The sequence below is a fragment of the Theropithecus gelada genome, chromosome 7a (assembly GCF_003255815.1).
Source record: "Theropithecus gelada isolate Dixy chromosome 7a, Tgel_1.0, whole genome shotgun sequence".
NCBI lineage: Eukaryota > Metazoa > Chordata > Mammalia > Primates > Cercopithecidae > Theropithecus > Theropithecus gelada.
The window spans coordinates 54,086,292-54,108,956 of record NC_037674.1 but is presented as its reverse complement, the minus strand read 5'-3'; the positions used below and the strand labels follow the sequence as shown (position 1 = coordinate 54,108,956).

The window sequence follows — 22,665 nt, the reverse complement described above, 5'->3', positions numbered from 1 at the left end:
GTAGCAGGCAGAGCCAAAATGACTGAAGGCATCTGAACAGGAAACAGGTAGAGAAAGCAAACATCTCAATCAGTTTTGGAATTCTTTATTACTTTGAACCCAAGAGCCACTGATAACTAGCTCAAGCCACTGAAACAGAGAAAGCAGCAGCTTAAACAAAGGAAAATACATTTAAGATTATAAGTCTGCTTACAAGCTTAAAAAGTGACCCAGACAGGAATATCATTGCTAAAAAAAAAAAAAAATCCCCTTGTGACCTGGGTACATTTGGCAAAGCCACAGGTCTGCAATGTTACACAAGGGCCAAGGGAGGTCATGAGTTGTCTTTGGTTGTGGGGCCAGAGGGTAACTGTTCATGAAAATAGTGAGTGTCTGAAGATTAAGAAAATCATGCTGCAGCGGAGGATAAGGGAGAGGAAGGCAGGAAGGGAAAGGAGACACCTGAAGGTCAAAAGCTGAGCCCAAGCCTAAGCCCAAGCTCAGGCCCCAGCATGGCACAATTTTGTGAATTAACTCAGGCTGAGTCGCCTCCAGTCTTTGGAATGTCATCTTGTACTGCTGAGGCAGAGGGCAGTAATTGGTGCTCTGGGATAGGAGAAGGGGCAGTTGCTGAAATACAAAATTAATAGTCAGCATCCCGAGTTCCTCAATTGCAGCCAAAATACATGTGTTCAGGCCTTTCAGCAGCATCACCCCCAGAACTACCAGCTGCAGTGTGGTCCATTCCCAAACAGCAACGTGCAAGAATAAGTTTACAATACACTCAGCCCTTCTGGCTTAAGATCAGGGGCTCAGAGGCTGTGACAACTCATGATGCTGAAAATGTATCCAATGAAAATGAAGTACTAGCTCTCTGCTTCATTAAAAGCTCTTGGAAAGAATATTAAATCTCAAGACAACAAAATAATTGAATGCGCAATACATTTGTGTTTTTGTATCCAATATATTACCTTTGTCATTAACAAAAATTATATCTCTCATTATATATTTCTCGGATCTGAAGTTTTTATTCATAATCAGTAATTTCTGTAAAGGACAAATCTGTCTCTATTTTCCATATCATTTAGAAATATACCACATTCACTCTTTGATGTGAACTTTCCCAGGAAATTTCTCTTGTGCCCATTTAGTTTTATAAGAGTGTCATTTTGTGCTATTACATCAATATCCTGTTTTATTTCCATTATGTTTTTCAACAACCAAAGAAAATAAGGTTTTTCTTAAAAAGTTAGACATTTTCTCTTATTAATTCTGTATCCTGATATTTACAGCTGAAGATAAACTATTTTAACTTAAGTGTAAAATGGTTTAGAAGAGCAAATGATACAGTCCACTCAGAGTTTACAAAAAAAAACATTTACCAGGTAGACACTTAATAAATAAAACAAGCACTTGGAAAAAGTTCTTTGAAAACAGACCTAGGGACATCCACCTGCATCTTTTGCGCAGATTTCATTAAGAAAAGGCCAGATCTAAAAATGTACTGTCAAGAAACAAGTAAACCAATGCATACATACGTAGGTATTCTAAATAGAGGTTTATGTGGTGTCCATTTAGAGTGACTGATGCAAATACCAGTCGTAGAAGCATTAATCTAAATCTTTTACTCGGCGACAGATTTCCTCTGTGAAGTCTGAGCATTTTGCATTGCCTCCCAAATCTTTTGTCAAGCTCTGAGAAAAGGAAAAAGCAAAAATAAAAGATGTATCCACAAACTAAACTAAACCAAGAAGATTTTAAAGCCCTCAGTGAGATGCCACCTGGGCAAGTTACTTGGCTGCTCTTTCATTTAGTTCCTCATTTCCAAGTGAGGAACCACTCCACCACCATCTACCCAGCCCAGGAGGATCGGGATCCAATCTCATAGTGTATACAACACACTCCGCAAAGAATAAGGCGCTCTCGATGCAAAGGGAGCTTTACCAAAATTTTCCCTTTGTTCACACAATGGACCCTAATACAGATTAGTTGGTCATGGATATTTAAATAAGAGCAAATCTAAACAAGAAGTTTCATAAAAATCCTTGGGAAATATGTCTCAGGAATAGACCTGAGACATATTTTGATCATTTTTGTTTTTATTATTATTTTTTGAGATGGAGTCTCACTCTGTTGCCCAGGCTGGAGTGCAGTGGCACGATCCCAGCTCACCACAACCTCCGCCTCCTGGGTTCAAGCGATTCTCCTGCCTCAACCTCCCGAATAGCTGGGATTACAAGTGCATGCCACCATACCCAACTAATTTTTGTATCTGATCTATTTTTGGAGGCTGGGAAACAAATACGAAGGAAATATTTAAATCACTAACTCTTCTTTTTAAAAAAAGAGATGGGGTCTCATTATGTGGCCCAGTCTGGTCTTGAACTCAGAGGCTAAGGTGATCCTCCTGCCTCAGCCTATAGCTGCAACTACAGGCATGCACCACCACAGCTGCCTAAATCATTAACTCTTAAACCTCCCTCTTTAGGAAAGAAAGCCTCCCATACAACCGATCTGTTCTACCAGCTTATCCTTTCTTTCCTGCATACAGACCCCAATATATTTAATTCTCTTTATCTTTCCATCCTACACAATAAAAGGGCTCACTGTGTAATTCAGGCACCTCCCTACTGGGCTGTAGATTATAACTTCCCAAATATAACTTTAAAGAATAAGAAAATCATATGACCTCCAATGTGACTATCACGATATAATTTCAAATTACAGAATTCTTTTTAAAAGAAGGGACCAACTTTGAAGATACTATGCTAAGTGAAATAAGCCAGACTTAAAGGACAAATGCTGTATGATTCCACTTACATGAGGTACCTAGAGTAGTCAAATTCATAGAGACAGGAAGCAGAACGGCGGGTGCCAGAGGATGGGAGGGGGAAGGGAAAGTTACTGTTTAATGGGTGCAGAGTCTCAGTTTGAGAAAATGAAACTGATCTGGAGATGACTGACAGCGATGGTTACGTTACAATGTGAATGTACTTAACATTATTGAACTGTATACCTAAATATGGCTAAAATGGTAAATTTTATGTTACGCATATTTTTCACAATTTTTGTTAAAAAGGACCTCAAATTAGGGATGAGTCTTCAAGTGCATTATCTCCTCTCACTTTGGAAATAACCCACCACACTTCTTCCACGGGCCACAGTTGCTTACGGAGGCAGAGAAGCTTGTTGGGTAAGACCCAGACTGGGTGTTAATACCAACTTGGTCATTTAGGAGCTGTAAAACCTTGGACAAATTATTTAATCTCTCTGTACCTCAGTTTCCTCATCTATAAAATGGAATTATAGCATCTATTTCAAAGAGTTATAGAAAAACTTTGCTGAGATATATAAAGAACTTGAAAGTTGTGTAAGTATTCAATTAATATTAGTTATTACTTTTATAAAACTTCTGGATTGCTTTTGTATTATAGATGCACATAGTGTGACATATAAGACTATTGTATTAGAGGCACATCTGCATCTGTATCTGCCACTAGATTCCCAGCTCCTTGAGGCTCAGCATGTTACCCTATTCATCATGTTATTCTTCACACCTTATAAGGTACACTCAATAGACGTTTGTTATGAAGAGGAAAAAGTTGTCTATAAAAATCAATGAACCTGGCTGGGTGCAGTGGCTCAGGCCTGTAATCCCAGCACTTTGGGAGGCTGGGCGGGAGGATTACTTGAGGTCAGGAGTTCGAAACCAGCCTGGCCAGCATGGTGAAACCCCATCTCTACTAAAAGTACAAAAATTAGTTGAGCGTGGTGGCACACACCTATCATCCCAGCTACTAGGGAGGCTGAGGCAGGAGAATCACTTGAACCAGGGAGGTGGAGGTTGCAGTGAGCCAAGACTGTGACACCGCACCCCAGCCTGGGAGACAGAGCAAGACTCTGTCTCAAAAAAAAAAAAAAAAAAAAAATCAATGCACCTTGCCAAGGTCACACAGCTAATAATAGGATAATTGGGCATGTACCTGATGCTGGCTCCCAAACCACTGACCTTTCCACTGTACACTGATGTCTTGATGTCAGTGCTTCTTAACTTTTTTTGGATGAAATATCTAGATCCTCACCTCAGAAAATGCACACATATGCACACATACCCCATTCAATCTGGGACTCACATTAAGAATCCTTGTTCAACATCAAATGCTTGGGTCCGCGTGAGAACTATTATCTGTCACTGTCCCTTTTACTCAGATAAAACACATGGAAGCAATGCATTTTACCCAGCACAAGTAAATCAAGATTCCTGTTACCTTTCCATCCTTAATTGTAGCAAAACATGCAGCCTCAATTCTTGCAGCATGGTCAAAAAGTCCCATGTGGCGCAACATCATCACGGCACTGAGCAGCAGGGCTGTGGGATTCGCCATGTCCTTGCCTGCAATGTCTGGAGCTGTCCCATGAACCTACACATTGGGAAAAGTAGCATCATCAGGGGAGAGACAAGAACTAACAGTCCTCTTCTGGGGAAGCTGGAGTCTTAATCATCTTTCCTCAGCAATAGAAAATATGCACTGAAAGCTACTGCGTGCAATTCATCTGATACGGACAGAAGAAATAAAGTCTGGGTTGGGCGTGATAGCTCACACCTGTAATCGCAACACTTTGATAGGCCAGGAGGATCACTTGAGGTCAGGAGTTCAAGACCAGCCTGGGAAACATAGTGAGACCCCATTTCTACAAAAAAATTAGAAATTAGCCAGGTGTGGTGGTGTGTGACTACAGTGCCAGCTACTTGGGAGGCTGAGGCAGGAGGATTGCTTAAGCCTAGCAGTTCAAGCCTGCAGTGAGCTATGATCACACCAGTGTACTCCAGCCTGGGTGACAGAACAAGGCCCCAACTCAAAAATAAATAAATAAATAAAGACTTGGAGAAATAAAGAGCTAAACTAATTTTTTTTAAGTATAAAAATATAGACCAACAATCTTTTTCAGTCAATTTTTGGTAAAATATTTTAAGGAAGGAAGGATACATAACAAATATCTGGAGGGAAATGAAGAGATAAACCAAACATATATATATGTACATATAACAAACACAGGCTGGGCGCAATGGCTCACACCTGTAATCCCAGCACTTTGGGAGGCCAAGGCAGATGGATCATCTGAGATCAGGAGTTCAAGAACAGCCTGGCCAACATGGTGAAACCCCATCTCTACTAAAAATATAAAAATTAGCCAGGTGTGGTGGCACACACCTGTAATCCCAGCTACTTGAGAGGCTGAGGCAGGAGAATCACTTGAACCTGGGAGGCAGAGGTTGTAGCGAGCCAAGATCGCACCACTGCACTCTAGCCTGGGTGATGGAGCAAGACTCCATCTCAAGAAAAAAAAAAAAGCATCATTTTGTTTTGACAATTTGAAAAATGAATTAAAGCGTACTTATACAGATAACTCCTCCTGAGTTCACATGCTGTTCTGACCTGAATTCTGTTTCAGGTGTCAGGCTCCTTACCGACTCAAAAATTGCAACCCCATTGGCTCCAATGTTGCCACTTGGTGTCACACCAAGACCTCCGATCAATCCTGCACACAGGTCACTAGGGGAAGAAAAGCATTTCAAAGAATGTTTTGAAAAATAAAACATCTCACCTAGCACCCAGATTTTAGTTTTTAATTATCATTCTCCACTAAAAGGAACTAGCGTTCCTTGGATAAATGGCTGATTCCAGGGCTAAGGTTAGGAAAATACAGATGAGCTCGAGCAGCTTACTGTGTCAGAAAGCAAGGCAAGGTTCAAAGAACGAAGGGCCGTGTCAAAAGGACACAGGAGACATGGTGAAGGGATCCCCACCAGCCAAGTTAGGACAACCTAGGCATCAATATTCATGATTATGATGATGGATATATCACTGAATAAAACAGAAAACCATGTCCACAGCCAGGCTCAGTGGCTCACACCTGTAATCCCAGCACTTTGGGAGGCCAAGGTGGGCAGATCACTTGAGGTCAGGAGTTTGAGACCAGCCTGGCCAACATCGCGAAACCCCGTCTCTACTAAAAATACAAAAATTAGCCAGGTGTGGTGGTGTGCACCTGTAATAATATCAACTACTCAGGGGGCTGAGGCAGGAGAAACACTCGAACCTGGGAGGTGGAGGTTGCAGTGAGCCAAGATCGTGCCACTGCACTCCAGCCTGAGAGACAGAGCAAGACTCTATCATAAAAAAAAAGAAAGAAAAACAAAACCATGTCCATATTGACAGATAAACAAGAAGGAAAAACATTCTTACAGTTGTGTGCCAACTCATAAATACAGAAAAAATGGCTCTAGAAAATCACCATTTGGCCAACATCTTATCTCTCTCTCTCACTCTGTGTGTGTGTGTGTGTGTGTGTGTGTGTGTAAAAGAGAGAGACAGAGAGAGAGAGGCACAGACAAAGGAGGAGAGGAGGAAGAGGAAGGGAGGAAGGAGGAAGGGAGGGAAAATGGGAAGGAGTAATAAAGTAAATGTGATAAAATGCTGACATCTGGGGAATGTGGAATCTGGGTGTTGAGTACAAGGGAATTCTTTGTGCCATTCTTACAACTTTTCTGTAAGTCTGAAATGATGTCAAAAGTTACCAAAAAATAGTAACAACCACCACCCACCTACCTAGCTATACATAACAAAACCTTGAAATCAGTCAATCAATGAAACATTTAAAAACTGGGAAGAGTGAGCTAATGATTAGGGAGAAAGAGCCCAGTGATGATTTGGCAAATAAATGAAGGAACAAGCCACCCAACATGTAATAATTCATATCACAACCTGAATTGTTAGAATTCAATTCATACGTTGTAACACTTTATTTTATAATACTCAATTGAAAATGTTAAGCCATAATTATGTTAGGATGTTTATAAGTAAATTATAGGCTAAAATAAAAAGGTTGCAGCCAGACTCACCTAAGGATGTCTCCATACAAATTTGGCATAACAAGAACATCAAATTGGGAAGGATCTTGTACCATCTACAAGGAATACATTTGTGCATTTAGTAATCAAAATCTGCATCCCCACAACACACACACTATTCACCACAAAAAGTAGCAGGTAAGTGTGAATATATACTCACATTCAAACATACTGTATCAAGGTACATCTCATTAAATTTAATATCTTTACAGTTTTCTGCAACTTCCCTGCATTTTTGTAGAAAAAGCCCATCTGACATCCGCCTGTATTTAATCAAATAAAAACTGCTGAAAAAAAAGTCTTACAGAAAGAAAAGAATCAAATCAAAGAAGTAAAGTAAGTTCAAGAAATTTAAGTTCCAGAAGCCAAGCTACCTGATCTCAATTACAATAAAATTATTTCTTAGGTAGTTAATAAAATATAAGCTGAAAATGTCTTAGGATCCTTCTGAAAGTATAAAAGGGTAAAAATATAAAATAGTTTGATGATAATAGAGAAGACTATATTTTTATAGTGTTGTCTAACAAGAATGAAGAAATATCCACTAATATGATTAAAACTGCTTTCAAAGGTTAACATAATAATTTAAATAGTTTTACTGTTTTGCATGTTCAATGCTTCTCTTAGGTTAGGAAAACTGTTAACATATTCAGAGAACTTTAACAGCCTCTGAATGAGAATTTAAATGGCCAAAGTAACACATCAGGTATTGTTAGCACTACTTTAAGCCTCCCACTATTCCACTTCTAAAACGTATGCTATGTGGCCTCTGCTGATGGCCACAGCATCTGGCGACCCAGAGGCTCCAGCTTCCTTTCCTGATAACCCTCAGTCCCTCCTTGAGCTTCCAGGACCTGAATCACTATCCCCTCCTCATTTGCTCCTGTCATTCGCCCAGTGAGGCACAGTAAACAGGAGACTCCAGGCCGGGCACAGTGGCTCATGCCTGTAATCCTAGCACTTTGGAAGCCCAAGGCAAGTGGATCAACTAAGGTCAGGAGTTTGAGACTAGCCTGGCCAACATGGTGAAACCCCGTCTCTACTGAAAATACAAAAATTAGCCAGGCATGGTGGCATGGGCCTGTAGTCCCAGCTACTCAGGGAGCTGAGGCAGGAGAATTGCTGGAACCTGGGAGGCGGAGGTTGTAGTGAGCCAAGATCGCACCACTGCACTCCAGCCTGGGCAACACAAAGAGACTCTGTCTCAAAAAAAAAAAAAAAAAAAAAAAAAGGGGAGACTCTGACAGAAGAGAGATGCCGGATCTTTGGATTGTTACAAGGTTCTTTTTCAAAGATATTAGGAATCAAGGAGCAAGCTGAAGAGGAGAAAGGGAGGCCCTGTCACTGCTCTCCCACAACAAAGCAAGATGGGGTGCCGGTCCCCGCAAGGAGCTCACATGATGTTGGCTTTGTGCACCGCCGTGACATTGCTCCGGTGGTTATTCCGGGCATACTCAAAGGCAAACTCAGCAATGCGCTTGCTCGCCCCCTCGGTGATGAGCTTGATACTCTGCACAACTCCATCAACGATCTGCAAGAGAGGAAGTCCCGCCTCGCTGGAAAGCGTGTGACAGCAACGCCGTGGGAGACAGAGGGTGGGGAGTAGACAGTAACATTTGTGGCAGGCCTGCACAGTGCCAGCTAGCATGACTAATCACACACACTGTTATGTCAATGGGGTTCATATTAACTCCAGCCATAAGAGGTATTATGAGCCCCACTGCACAGATGAAGAAAGCTGAGATGCAGGGACAGTCACCTGCGGAAGAGCATCCCTGTGAAGTGAGGGATTCTAAATTCAGAGGGCATATTCCCAAGCTTGTGGCCTGAACCACCATGCCTTACATCTGTTTGAGTACTGTCAGCCAGACACCCGGTACCAAGACAAACACCCACAATTCCTCACAGAGATAAAGCAGTTCTGTCTCTGGGGTCCCAGATGCACAGAAAGCAGTCCAAGCAGGAATAAAAAGGAATCTGGAGTGAACATACCACATGCTCAATTCCACTGTATTCTCCTTCTGTGTTCTCTCGAATGGTCACAATATTTACATCAGTGTAAGGGGTTTTATAGCCTTCGATAGAGACACATGGTCGAACATTTGCATAAAGGTCAAATGTTTTGCGCAGCAGTAAATTCATAGATGGGTGACCAGCTGCTATTGGGGTCTTCAAAGGGCCTGTTATACAGAAGAAAACTCAGATGACACTAGAAGGCATTCTGGTCTCAGGTGTGACCTACTAACCCACCTAGGCTACCTTGTGAAATGTGTTCTGCCTCTAATTCACTCTCTACCTGAGACTCAAATGAAGGAGGAAAACTTCCTCATGGGAGCTTTCTGAAACATGAACTGCATTTCTTATCTTAAGAACTTCCTGAGGATCAAGCATTGTAATCATGTGCTTGACATGATCTAATCTTTACCATCAATCTGTACAACAGCAACTCTGTTACTGTCATTTGAAAATGAAGAAAAAAGAAAAAAGAAACTAAGAATAAAAAAATTGCCCAAGCCTTCTAGCCAGTAAGTAGCAGAGATGAGATTCAATGTTGGTTCTGTCTGTGGTTTTAAAGCCTATGCTTGCCGGGCGCAGTGGCTCAGGCCTGTAATCCTAGCACTTTGGGAAGCCAAGGCAGGCGGATCACTTGAGGTCAGGAGTCCAAGACCAGCCTGGCCAACATGGGGAAACCCTGTCTCTACTAAAAATACAAAAATTAGCTGGGCATTGTTGTGCGTGCCTGTAGTCCCAGCTACTTGGAGGCTGAGGCAGGAGAATAGCTTGAACCTGGGAGGCGGAGGTTATAGTGAGCCGAGATCACGCCACTGCACTCCAGCCTGGGCGACAGAGCAAGACTCTCAAAAAATATAAAAATAAAGTCTATGCTGAATTTAAATCTACCCCATGCTAGTATTTTTGAATCATGGCCTTAAACATGTATTAATTAAAATAATGATAAAAATGTAGGCCAGGCACAGTGGCTCAGTCAGGCCTGTAAACCCAGCACTTTGGGAGGCAGAGGCAGAAGGATTGCTTGAGCTCAGGTATTCCAGATCAGCCTGGGAAACATAGTGAGACCGAATCTCTACAAAAAACTTTTTTAAAAATTAGCTGGGCATGGTGGCACACCTGTAGTCCCATCTACTCGGGAGGCTGAGGTGAGAGGATCGCTTGAGCTCAGGAGGTCAAGGCTGCAGTGAGCTGTGATCACACCACTGCACTCCAGCCTGGGCGACAGAGCGAGACTCTGTCACAAAAAATAATTAAAATAAATAAATAAATATACAAATGTAAAAATTAAGCAGAAGATACATATAGTTCAAGATTAAATAGAGATACTGTTATTTGGCATCATCCAGTAATACTTTAATGCTTTTACTGGGGGAAAAAAATATCCCAAATGAATAAAGCAACTTACTGTGAGTAGTTTCTTCATAAAAGAATGGCTTTACTTTCACAGAAGGCCAGGCCTTATTCAGTTTAAATGCATAAATTTTCAAAACTATGTAACCCCTGTAGTGGAAATCTGTAAAAACCCCGGTCTCTACTTCAGTGCTACCTTTCAAGCCCATCTTGTTCTTATCCATGGACTCTTTAGCCTCTGAAGGGATCATCCACTTTCCTCCGGGTCCTTGAATGGCAGTGACGTTCCGCTCCTCCCACTGAATAGGTGCCTAGATGCCACATTACAGAGCACAGTGAGCTGGAGAGACTTAAAGGAAACTGACATTCATACTGCAATGATGAACAAACTTATTCAACTTTCAACTTTGTTTTTGAGACAGAGTCCCGCTCTGTTGACCAGGCTAGAGTGCAGTGGCACGATCTTGGCTCACTGTAACCTCCGCCTCCCAGGTTCAAGCGATTCTCTTGCCTCAGCCTCCCAAGTAGCTGGGATTACAGGCGCACGTCACCACACCCAGCTAATATTTTTTGTATTTTTTTTTGTAGAGACGGGGTCTTGCCAGGCTGGTCTCGAACTACTGACCTCAGGTGATCTGCCCACCTCAGCCTCCCAAAGTGCTGGGATTACAGATGTGAGCTACCATGCTCAGCCCTTTTTCAACTTTGGATGCGACTGCTAAAAACAGTAAAGGTCCAGAAAGTTCCTGGCATGCAAGAAGAGATGTCATTCTCTAGCAGGCCCAGAGGAATTCTCCACATTACCTGTGCCCAGTCATCACTCCCAGCCACCACCTGCCCACTTATTTGTTTTCCACAAGGGCTCTTAAGAGTGGCTATAATTAGAGTATCATAAAGAACAGAGGAATATGGGTCACAGAAACATTTTATAGTACTGATACATGGATGAAACTTAAAAACATCATGCTAAGTGAAAGAAGCCAATCATAAAAGACCATATAAGATTCTATTTATATGAAATGTCCCAAATAGGCAAACCTATAGATATAGAAAGTAGATGAGTGGTTGGCTGCCTAGGGCTGGGGAGGAAAAAGGGGGAGGAGGTAGGGAGGGAGAGAGACGAAATGGGGAGCGACTGCATAGGGTATGGGGTTTCTTTTTGGGTGAGGAAAATGGTCCAAAATTAGATTGTGGTGATGGCTGCATGACTCTGTGAATGTACTAAAAACCACTGGATTGAAAGGTGCACTTTATAAGGATGAATTAGGCCCGGCGTGGTGGCTCAATGCCTGTAATCCCTATACTTTGGGAAGCCAAGGTGGGTAGATCACCTGAGGTCAGGAGTTCTAGCCCAGCCTGGCCAACATGGTGAAACCCCGCCTCTACTAAAAATACAAAAATTAGCTGGGTGTGGTCGCGGGCACCTGTAATCCCAGCTACTCGGGAGGCTGAGGCAGGAGAATAGCTTGAACCTGGGAGACAGAGGTTGCAGTGAGCCAAGATCATGCCATTGCACCCCAGCCTGTGCATTAAGAGTGAAACAATGTCTCAAAACAAATGAAAAATAAAAATAAAAAATAAATAAAAGGATGAATTATATCTTGATAAAGCCGTTTTTAAAAAACAATATTATATTTTAAAAAATATATATATAGGCCAGGCCCAGTGGCTCACACCTGTAATCCTGGAGGCCAAGGTGGGCAGATCACCTGAGGTCAGGAGTTCGAGATCATCCTGACCAATATAATGAAACCCATCTCTACTAAAAATACAAAAATTAGCCAGGTGTGGTGGCATGTGCCTATAATCCCAGCTATTTGGGAAGTTGAGACAGAAGAATCACTTGAACCCAGGAGGTAGAGGTTGCAGTGAGCCAAGATCGCTCCACTGCACTTCAGCCTGGGCAACAAGAGCAAAACTCTGTCTCAAAAAAAAAAAAAATATATATATATATATATATATATGAAGTATAGAAATATATATATGAAGTATAGGAATATATATATAGGAATATAGGAATTATGAAATCCAAATCAGATCCCATATATATATATATATATATATGTATTGCATAACCTATGAATGTACCAGTTGAAGGTATAAACAAACATCCCTTTCTCTCTACCTACATCCTTCATGTGTGTACACACACATTTAACAGCCAGCACACTGAGCATGTCCTAGGACAGAAGTTCAGAGACAGACACAGTGCTGGTCACAAGCAGCTTACAGCTGAATCCACTTACAGAATTTTAAAATTATCTACCTGTATCAAAGGCTCAGCTGTTAGAAGTAATAACACTCCATTCTTGATAACACATCAAAAACTTTATTTTAAAGAGATTATTTCAAAAGCGCCTATATAGATTTTTGAAACATCAATTCTAGTCTTTTTTTTTTTTTTTTTTTTTGCAAAAAGGTGGGTGATTTGGCAGGGCTTAAAAGATCTCAAACCCAAGCAGGACTTAAAGATCCACAAATACTACAGTACTACTTTGATTACTGTACATATAACTGATGCCAACGCAGGAGTTTAAACTATCAACAATAGGAGCAGCCAGCCAGGTGCGGTGGCTCACGCCTATAATCCAAGCACTTTGGGAGGTGAAGGTGGGAGGATCGCTTGAGCCCTAGAGTTCAAGACCAGCCTGGGGAATAGAGTGAGACCTCATTGAAAGAGAGAAAGAGAGAAAGGGAAGGAAGGAAGGAAGGAAGGAAGGAAGGAAGGAAGGAAGGAAGGAAGGAAGGAAGGGAGGGAAGGAGGGATGGAGGGGGGGAAGGGAGGGAGGGAAGGAAGGAAGGAAGGAAGGAAGAGAAGGAAGGAAGGAAGGAAAGAAATAATGGCAGTAGCAAACACTGAGATACACACTGTTAAAGTGACAATCTGTGGAGATGAACAACAGACCTTACTAAATTTCATAGAAATGTGTACAATGCATCCTAAAAGTTCACAGAATCCAACTGGCTAAGAAAACTTTTCAGTGAATCATCATTAAATGTATTTTTTAAGCCCACTTACTTTGGCAGCATCAAAAATCTTCATAACTGCAGCTGAAATTTCTGGGCCAATACCATCTCCTGGAATTAAAGTTACTGTCTGAACCTGAACATAAGAAATCATCAAAGAAGACAGTAAGAATTTTTATTTTTGAAGGCTTAAAAAAGAATATTTTGACAGAGAAATCCACTTTATGAGATGTCTCAGAGAGATTCAAATGTTGTTAAGAAAACAGATATACCTCCCCCAGGGTCATCAAAGGGGAGGCAGGAATCAACAGACAGAGACTCTGCAATCCTGCTCTTACCTGAGTTCAGAGGTTTTAAAAAGAACCCAAATGATACTCTTTACTTAAACGAAAATAAATTAAACTATCAAGTAGATTTCCTAATTGCTATTTCTTTCAGACAACCTGCAAAGAGACCAATTAATTCAAACCTTTAAAACCAAAGACAACAACAAAAAATTAACCATGTTCTCTCACTAAAATTTAGAGGGTTTCTCATGAAGGCAAGTGTTTTCCTTTCCTTTTCACTGTGATCCCGGAAAGCTTCTCATGCAACTTCTTCTTCAGTCTTTCAAAACACTTTCAGACACATTTCTAAAATATTACTGAGGTCTGTTTTGGTACTCAGGGAAAATCAGACTTTTTATCGAGAGAGCTTCCATTTTTTTCTTAGTTCCTCTATAAAACTGTCTGCTTAAATCTAAGAGTAATCTACATAAGCTTGGCAAAGTTGATCTGCAACTAAAAAGAATGGTATCCGTCATCATACCTGCAAAGCCTGAGTCACACTTAGAATGACAATTATTGTTTTTATAATGTAACAGCAATGATTTACTCTAAGGCTTCAGGCAAAACGAAGCCAGCATTTCAAACGCAGAAATAAAAATACGTAAGGGAGAAGATCAGCACCTCTTTTTCCATTTGGGAACCATATATTTTATTATCTTGGGACTTCACCCCACCTAGGGGCTTGGCTTTTTTTCAATTCTAGTTGCTTGAACTGCATTTAAAAAAAATCACTAATTCAAGTTTCCTTGGTCCTTTGCTTCCAATGATTGTCTGCCCAGATTGGTGGACTAATTATTTCTGATTTTTTTCTGTACAACTGAAGAGACATTTTTATTTTTTTCATCTTTCTAATTTTCAGTTTTTATTTTTTAGAGAGGAGGACTCACTACGTTGCCAGGCAAGAGCGCAGTGGCTACTCACAGGTGTCACCACAGCTCACTGCAGCCTCGAACTCCTGGCCTTAAGCAAGTCTCCCACCTCAGTCTTAGCCAGGGCTAAGGCTCATACCAGTTTTCTCAGGTTGAAGAAATCTTTAAAAAAATAAATATATTATCTTATTTCTTCAAAAATAATCTCCATCAAGCAAATTTTTTTTTCAAATAAATCGCCTCAAAATTAAATAATAGCAGACAGCAATGATCATCTTATTCGCTTTCAGAATGCGTTTGAAATGCTAGCATGGCTATCCTCCAGCTTGAAGTGCAAGCCCTATCCTGCATTCTTGGCATAAGCAGAGCCAAAAGAACGCTTTGGCTGCTTCTTCCTGTTCTCCCAACATGTAATAATAAATGTCATCAAGTCAACAGAAAATCTACTTTTCTTCCACAATACAGAAAGTAAATGGAGGAAAAAAAGTACTATGGTCTTATAAATCTTACATGGCATAGATGTTATATGGGAGTATAGGAATTATGAAATCCAAATCAGATTCCGTAAAAGGCGGGGGCGGGAATAAAAACAAATAGGAAGTCACTGACCCACAGTCTTAGAATGTTCCAAAAATGTGGTATCAGCTTTTAAAGCACAGAACTCTGATGCTGGGAATTCTAAAAGCAGCAGATTTAATGAACAACAGATGATCTACTACTGCGATAGTCTACAAAGCCTATATAAGGAAAGTACAAGCCTATAGGGCTGATAGATGTTCGAGGCATTCCTAATTGGCATTCCATCTACTGGGTTTAGGGAAGCTCATAAAATAACAACGCAAAGCAGGTTTTGAAGCTTCTCAACAATTTTCTCTCAACGTGTACAAGTTTTGAAAAAAGCTGTCTCACCGAAACAAGATTGTGAAATAAAATAACAGGCTCAAGGGTACTTTCTATCTATTTTTAATAAGGCTCCTTCAAGATATTAATGTGACAAACTTACATAGCTAGCTGTCAGACAATTCTTTCAAATGTGCAAGTAACCTAATAGATTTGTGCATGTCAGTCAATAATTTCAACATACATTATAAATACGGCCAATTTTCCCTAATTTTAAATGAATGGAGATAAAATGCTATGTAATAAATATATTAGAGCATCTTTCTTGAGAAACTTCTAAAAGGAAAAAATAAGACATAATTATACTCACACCACCAGTAAAACCTCTGGTCACCTGTTTTGGGTTGTGGAATGCCCCCAGCAGCCGAGAGACCTATATTAATATCAACAGAGAGACATCATGCACAGAATTAAACCACACACAGTAAAGAAGAGCGAGGAAGTCCTGATGGTTGGTAATGCTGCAACTTGGCACAGATATATTCAGTAGCTTCCCAGGAATACAAATCTCATGTATTAGCTCAATGTGGCAAGCTATCTCAGATTTGAAAGCCTAAATACTCAAATTTTTACTTTAGATTGACAACCTAAGTACTATATATTTCAAAGTCAATTTAACTAATATAAGTTGTCAAATAAAAGATGTTGAAGGTAGAATAAAACTACTTTTTCAGCTCAAACATACGGACTTTTCTCAGATGAGTGGATCATTTTGTGCCAACATTCTTGACCATCAGGTCAATTTAAGGGTAATATATACTCTAAGAAAATAACTATTAATTTTAGAGCCAGGATGTTCCTCATGAAATCCAGAGCACAACTCACTTATTTCTTGTTGTTTTAGGCTTTTTGAGACGGAGTCTCCCTAGGTTGCCCAGGATGGAGTGCAGTGACTATTCAAAGGCACAATCGTAACTCGCTACAGCCTCCAGCTCCCGGGCTCAGGTGACCCTCTTGCTTCAGCCTCCTGAGTAGGTGGGATTACAGGTGTGCACCACGACACCTGGCAACTTGCTTATTTCATAAGGGAAGACACTGGTCCCAAAGAAGAGGATTTGCCTAAGGTCACACAGCGAATAATTGGCAAAATGGAAACCCACGTACAGGTCTTCTGACTCCTGGTCCAGTGCTCCTTCAATTATACATTGTATCTATTCTGTGAATATTAAGAAATTACACTTTATAGTAAAATCTAAGAAAGTTTATTTAATACCATCTGATGCTCATGCCATACAGAATAAAGATTTTAAATAAATTACTGTTTCTTCTGATAATATAGGTAATGTGGTCATTACTGTCAGTTTGCTGGGACTAGGAAAAGATACAAAAAATAAAATAAAAGTTACCCAGTAATCCCACCACACCAAGATATTACCACTGGTATGTGTTTTTTTTTTTTTTTCTCTCCAATTAACATTATCATATACCAGAAATATAAATTTTAAAGGTTTATTATAAACTTTAATAACTTAGTCCTTGAGAACAGGTACAAAGTCATACTACATTACTATAAACAATATAAAAAAAGAATCTACATAGACCAAAGGTATTAAAATGCATTAATTTTTTTTTTTTTTCTTTTTTTGAGACAGAGTTTCACTCTTGTTGCCCAGGCTGGAGTGCAATGGTGCAACCTCGGCTCACTGCAACCTCCACCTCCCGGGTTCAAGCGACTCTCCTGCCTCAGCCTCCTGAAAGTAGGTGGGATTACAGGCATGCGCCACCACGCCCAGCTAAGCTTTTTGTATTTTTAGTAGAGATGGGGTTTCTCCATGTTGGCCAGGCTGGTCTCAAACTCCTGACCTCAGGTGATCCACCCACCTTGGACACCCAGGAGTGCTGGAATTACAGGCATGAGCCACCGCACCCAGCCGCATTAAATTTTTTTAAAAGCAACTTTTTCTCCTGCTAGATACATGAGCAAAGACACATTTGTTGTATCCTGTCTTGATATTTTTTTCTGGGGTCCGAACCTTTGCTGAAATATTTATTGGCATCTAACAACCAATAGCCAAAAAAGGTATGAATGAATTTTATTCTCTAATCTTCTGGTATCTATAGTGATGACTCTGCGTTGAAAATAAGACACGGCCAAATCCAAAAGAATACTCTATGCCAAAACCATTGGCCAAAATGTTAATCCTAGGGCATGATTCATCCACCAGCGATTGGGCTATTAGAAGAGAGGCCATTTAAAGGCTACTTTGTGACAAGAAAATGGGCACGTGTCCTTTCTTCTCTCCCTGAACAAAAAAGAAGGAAAAGACATTCACACAAAACTCATGTCCTTGTGACAGAAGACCCAACCAACCAGCCTGGGCAACAAAGTGAGACCCTGTCTCTACAAAATTAGCCAGGTATGGTGGCGCACACCAATGGTCTCAGCTACGTGGGAGGCTGAGTCGGCTTGAGCTCAGGACTGCTTGAGCCCAGGAGTTTGAGGTTTCTGTGAGCTATGAAAATCAGCCTCTGCACTTCAGCCTGGGTAACGGACCAAAAAAAAAAAAAAAAAAGGAAAGAATGAAAAGGACCAGACCAAAATGACTGATTTTAACATGTAAACCCATCCTACCTGCGTATGCTGGGGGCAGCAATGGAAACCCAGGAGCGTAAGGATTTGTGTTTTGTTCACTGTTGTATCTAGTGTCTAGAACAGTCCCTGGCTCATAGAAGGTAATCAATAATTAAAAACAAAAGAAACTGAGTCCAGCCTCAGTCACATCTCTACCTGAAGAGTTTCCAACCCAGCAAATAGCATTAATACTTGCAATGATCTTCTTTTCCATGTTTGTCATCACTCTTGCATGATCTTAGAATAAAGTAGTACCGCACCTAAGTCATCACAACGACCCAGAACTTTAAGTAAAATAAAACTTCCCAAACCACCCTTTAAAGGTTACTTTGTGACGGACAGAGAATAAAACTGACATGAGGCTGGGTGCCGTGGCTCACGCCTGTAATCCCAGCACTTTGGGAGGCTGAGGCGGGCAGATCATCTGAGGTCAGGAGTTCAAGACCAGCCTGACCAACATGAAGAAACCCTGTCTCTACTAAAAATACAAAATTAGCCGGGCGTGGTGGCACATGCCTGTAATCCCAGCTACTCAGGAGGCTGCGGGAGGAGAATCACTTGAAGCCGGGAGGCAGACGTTGCAGTGAGCCAAGATCGCGCCATTGCACTCCAGCCTGGGCAACAAGAGCAAAACTCTATTTAAAAAAAAAAAAAAAAAAAAAAAAAAGAAGGCCGGGTGCAGTGGCTCAGGCTTGTAATCCCAGCACTTTGGGAGGCTGAGGCGGGTGGATCACCTGAGGTCAGGAGTTCAAGACCAGCCTGGCCAATGTGGTGAAACCCTGTCTCTACTAAAAACACAAATATCAGCCGGGTGTGATGGTGGGTGCCTGTAATCCCAGCTACTTGGGAGGCTGAGGCAGGAGAATCACTTGAACCTGGAAGGTGGAGGTTGCAGTGAGCCAAGATCATGCCATTCCACTCCAGCCTGGGCAACAGGATCGAAACTCTGTCTCAAAAAAAAAAAAAAAAAAAAAAAAGTGACATGAGTTCTTTCTCCTCTCCCAGCCCAAAAAAGAGGAAAAAGACATTCACACAAAACTAGCTTATGTCGTTGTGACAGAAGATCTGACCAATCAGCCTAGGCAACAGAGTGAGACTCCTACCTCTACAAAAAAATTTTAAATATTAGCCGGTATGGTGGCACACACCAGTAGTCCCAACTACATGGAAGGCTGAGACCTGAGACGGCAGGATTTCTACTATATAGAATACTCATATACTCATATATATATATCACATCATTTTATTTACATAAAACCTGTAGAGATAGGCATTAGTGGCACTTTTCAGATGAGGAAACTGAAGCCAGGTTGATGGAGCCTGGACTAAAACCCTGAACTTTGGACTTCAGGTCGTGGGCCATCTTTTTTTTTTTTTTTTTTTTTTTTTTTTTTTGAGACGGAGTCTCGCTCTGCCGCCCAGGCTGGAGTGCAGTGGCCGGATCTCAGCTCACTGCAAGCTCCGCCTCCCGGGTTCACGCCATTCTCCTGCCTCAGCCTCCTGAGTAGCTGGGACTACAAGCGCCCGCCACCGCGCCCGGCTAGTTTTTTGTATTTTTTTAGTAGAGACGGGGTTTCACCGTGTTAGCCAGGATGGTCTCGATCTCCTGACCTCGTGATCCGCCCGTCTCGGCCTCCCAAAGTGCTGGGATTACAGGCTTGAGCCACCGCGCCCGGCCGGTCGTGGGCCATCTTAATCCGTAACTCATTTCCTTTTTTACCTCCGGGCTCCAACTTAAAAACATGTAAATAATGTTGTACACGGGTTCTGAGATGCGTTAAAAAAAAAAAAACTTTTTTTTTTTTTTTTTTTTTTTAAGACAGAGTCTTGCTGTTACCCAGGTAAGAGCATGATCTCCACTTACCACACCTCCACATCCTGGGTTCAAGCGATTCTCCTGCCTCAGCCTCCTGAGTAGCTGGGATTACAGGAGCACGCCACCATGCCCAGCAAATTTTTGTATTTTTAGTAGAGATGGGGTTCCAACATGTTGGCCAGGCTGGTCTTGAATTCTCCACCTCAAGTGATCTGCCCGCCTTGGCCTCCCAAAGTGCTAGAGTTACAGGCATGAGCCACCATGCCTGGCCACAAACAATCAATCTTAAATGGAAACTCAACAGAGGAACTGTCCTGATTGAAACCGGCATCCAGTTCTGCACCTCCACCATCCTGGGGTCAGCCTCTGAGCCACCTTCTGCTCCAATCCCTAAAGTGAGAAGCTGGCCCAGAAGTCAAATGACTCTGCCAAAGGTCACACAGGGAGTACATGTCAGAGAACCTCATCGTCTGACTCCACAACCCAACACTTTCTGAATACCTACTATGAGGGTTTTTTCGTGCAGATCACACTAAAGGCAAAACAAATTTACCAGCACAATCATTATCAAGTGTTGCTTTAGTGCCTCACTGTGAAGGCAAATGTACCTACCAAAGATGAATTGGGTATTTAATGTAAGTTCAGAGATTAAAGGACTGAGTTCAGTTTTCACAGTGACACAGAAGTTGCTTTACTTTTAGGAGCAAATGTGACATAAGCCTTATCAACACAAGCAAATCTGGGTCTGAAGAGCGTGACAAAGTAGAATCTAGTTATTGAACAAAAAAGCCAGTTAACGCCGGGCGCGGTGGCTCACGCCTGTAATCCCAGCACTTTGGGAGGCCGAGGCGGGCGGATCACGAGGTCAGAAAATCAAGACCATCCTGACTAACACAGTGAAACCCCGTCTCTACTAAAAATACAAAAAATTAGCCGGGCGTGGTGGTGCGCGACTGTAGTCCCAGCTACTCGGAGGCTGAGGCAGGAGAATGGCGTGAACTCGGGAGGCGGAGCTTGCAGTGAGCAGAGATCGCGACACTGCACTCTAGCCTGGGCGACAGAGCGAGACTCCGTCTCAAAAAACAAACAAACAAACAAAAAAAAACAGTTAATGATGCCCATGAAAACCACTGTCTGTTGGATGACAGATAAACATATTGATAAGAAAGCTTCAGATTTTTGTGTTCCTTCCGTAAATACCAAGTGCTTTCGCATACATTATTTTATTTAATACTCAAACAACTCCGTGATGTTAAGTATAGATATTCACAGATGGGCATATTAAGGCTTAGAGATGTTTAGCAATTTACTTAGGGTCACATAGTCAATCAGTGGCATTGCTAGGATTTAAATCTGGGACTCCTAAATTCCAGTACAGAGATCTTTTTATTAAATAACAGTGCATCTCTGGACCTCTCTTTAAACCGAAAAAAAGAGAGAAAAGTAGTATCAAACTTATAGAAAAACGTTAAATTGTTTATGGATTTCTAGGGGACCACCCTTTCGTAGCAACAGGAGACTTGAGGCCTGATGGCCTGTACCCATAATTTGTTATGTGACCTTGGGAAATGGGAACCAAGACACCTAGGTTCCTCTCCCAGCTGACACCGACCTCCTGTGTGACCTTGAGCAAGTTCTTCTTCAGGCACAGGTTAGGTCCACTGAGAAGCTAAGGAACCGCATAGATGATCTAAAACCCTTTCCAGCTCCGGCATCTGAGCTGTCAAGGAGAGCTAAATCTGGGAATCCAGATTGCAGGATTCCCACCAATGAAAGGTAAAAGGAAGGCTCTCCTGGTCTCTCTCTGAAGGTTCAGATGGTAATTCCAAGGTGTAAGATGCCCTATATCCTCTGAAGGGGAAATAGCTACAAGAGCACTAGAGGTCTGACTGGGAAGAGCGCCAAAGGGAAAACAATCTGATAGGGAAAAGGGCCCCAGGATTCTCTCACCTGGGAAAACCTCCCAAGCTCAACGCCAGTGCCCGTGGCACCTGCGGTTCCCCGGCCAAGAGCCGCAGAGACAGCGGATGAGAGGTCTGGGCGTTGCTGAGAGGATCAGTCCGGCAGCAGGGCCGCAGCCAGGGCAGAGGTTCCCGTAACTTTCCCGGGCTCGGCGCGAAGCCTGGACTCTGGCCCGGGCGGATGCGGGTGACGGCAGCCGGGTCTCGGCAGGAGCAGGACCGGCGCCCCCCGCCTTGACCTTGACGCCGTCCCCGCCTCTGCGCTGCTGACCGGGCCCGGGGCGGCCCATAAACTGCGAGCCGGCCACGGAGCGCGGGGCACGGGCGGCCAGGACCGGCTCCCAAGCTGACCCCGCGGGCCGCCACCGCCACCCTGTCTGGCCTGCGCGCCCGCCCACACCTGGCACGCGGCCGGCTCTCCTGCCAGCCCTCGCGACCAGCCTCCCTGCCACACGCCGGCCTGCCAGGGCTCACCTTGGAGATCCACGCGGGCCCAGCCATCGCTTTCCCTCCTGGCTCCGCGGCGACAGCGGCAGCAGCAGTGCGCAAGCGCCCTCCCCACCCTCGGAGCCCGCCCCTGCACGGCCTCGCCCCCTAGGAGCCCCGCCCCCGAGACCGCCTCAGGATTGCTTCGCGCTCGCTCGCTGCCCCGCCCCTGGACATTCCACTGGCCAATGGCCGGGCTCGTCTCTCTGTGACTTTCCTGGCTGAGCACCAGGCGGACCCGGAAACTGCCTAGCCGGGATCTCAGGGAAAGCTTCCTCCTCTACTCCCTGGTTCATTGACTCGCTGTTTAGGTAAGACGTTTGTTCCACACCTACTAGGTGCTGATTAATCTTCTAGGATCTTGGGGATATAGCGCTTCTCATAGAGTTTACAATCCCGTGGAGGAAGACACATACTTTTCTCATTCCACAAATTTTGATTTTTATTTTTTTGAGACTGAGTCTCGCTCTCTCACCCAAGCTGGAGTGCAGTAGCGCGAAGAGGTTCACTACA

General features: G+C 42.7%; 1 protein-coding gene across 3 annotated transcripts; it reads right to left on the bottom strand.

The window, feature by feature from the left end:
- Positions 1 to 69: 69 nt before the first annotated feature.
- On the bottom strand, positions 70 to 22,244 carry IDH3A (isocitrate dehydrogenase 3 (NAD(+)) alpha). 3 transcript variants are annotated; one of them, XM_025389564.1, is made up of 11 exons: positions 22,141 to 22,244; positions 15,628 to 15,690; positions 13,275 to 13,358; positions 10,452 to 10,566; positions 8,885 to 9,072; positions 8,290 to 8,423; positions 7,053 to 7,155; positions 6,884 to 6,948; positions 5,450 to 5,534; positions 4,248 to 4,400; positions 70 to 1,673 (listed from the first exon to the last, which is right to left on the bottom strand). In XM_025389564.1, exons 1-11 carry the CDS (start codon positions 22,165 to 22,167, stop codon positions 1,590 to 1,592), a joined length of 1,101 nt encoding a protein of 366 aa, XP_025245349.1. In that variant the 5' UTR covers positions 22,168 to 22,244; the 3' UTR covers positions 70 to 1,589. The 3 variants fall into 3 exon arrangements, with proteins under 3 accessions (XP_025245349.1, XP_025245350.1, XP_025245351.1); XM_025389565.1 differs by having other exon boundaries at positions 1,155 to 1,673; positions 8,885 to 8,967; positions 22,141 to 22,205; XM_025389566.1 differs by having other exon boundaries at positions 1,341 to 1,673; positions 13,275 to 13,333; positions 22,141 to 22,194.
- Between the last annotated feature and the right edge of the window lie 421 nt (positions 22,245 to 22,665).

Excerpts from the sequence above, each read along its gene's own strand:
- IDH3A (XM_025389564.1), bottom strand. The coding sequence starts at position 22,167 with ATGGCTGGGCCCGCGTGGATCTCCAAG. Across the intron at positions 10,567-13,274 it reads AGATTTTTGATGCTGCCAAA|GCACCTATTCAGTGGGAGGA; the intron begins GTAAGTGGGCTT and ends TGTGGCATCTAG. Across the intron at positions 5,535-6,883 it reads TTGTATGGAGACATCCTTAG|TGACCTGTGTGCAGGATTGA; the intron begins GTGAGTCTGGCT and ends TTCTTCCCCTAG.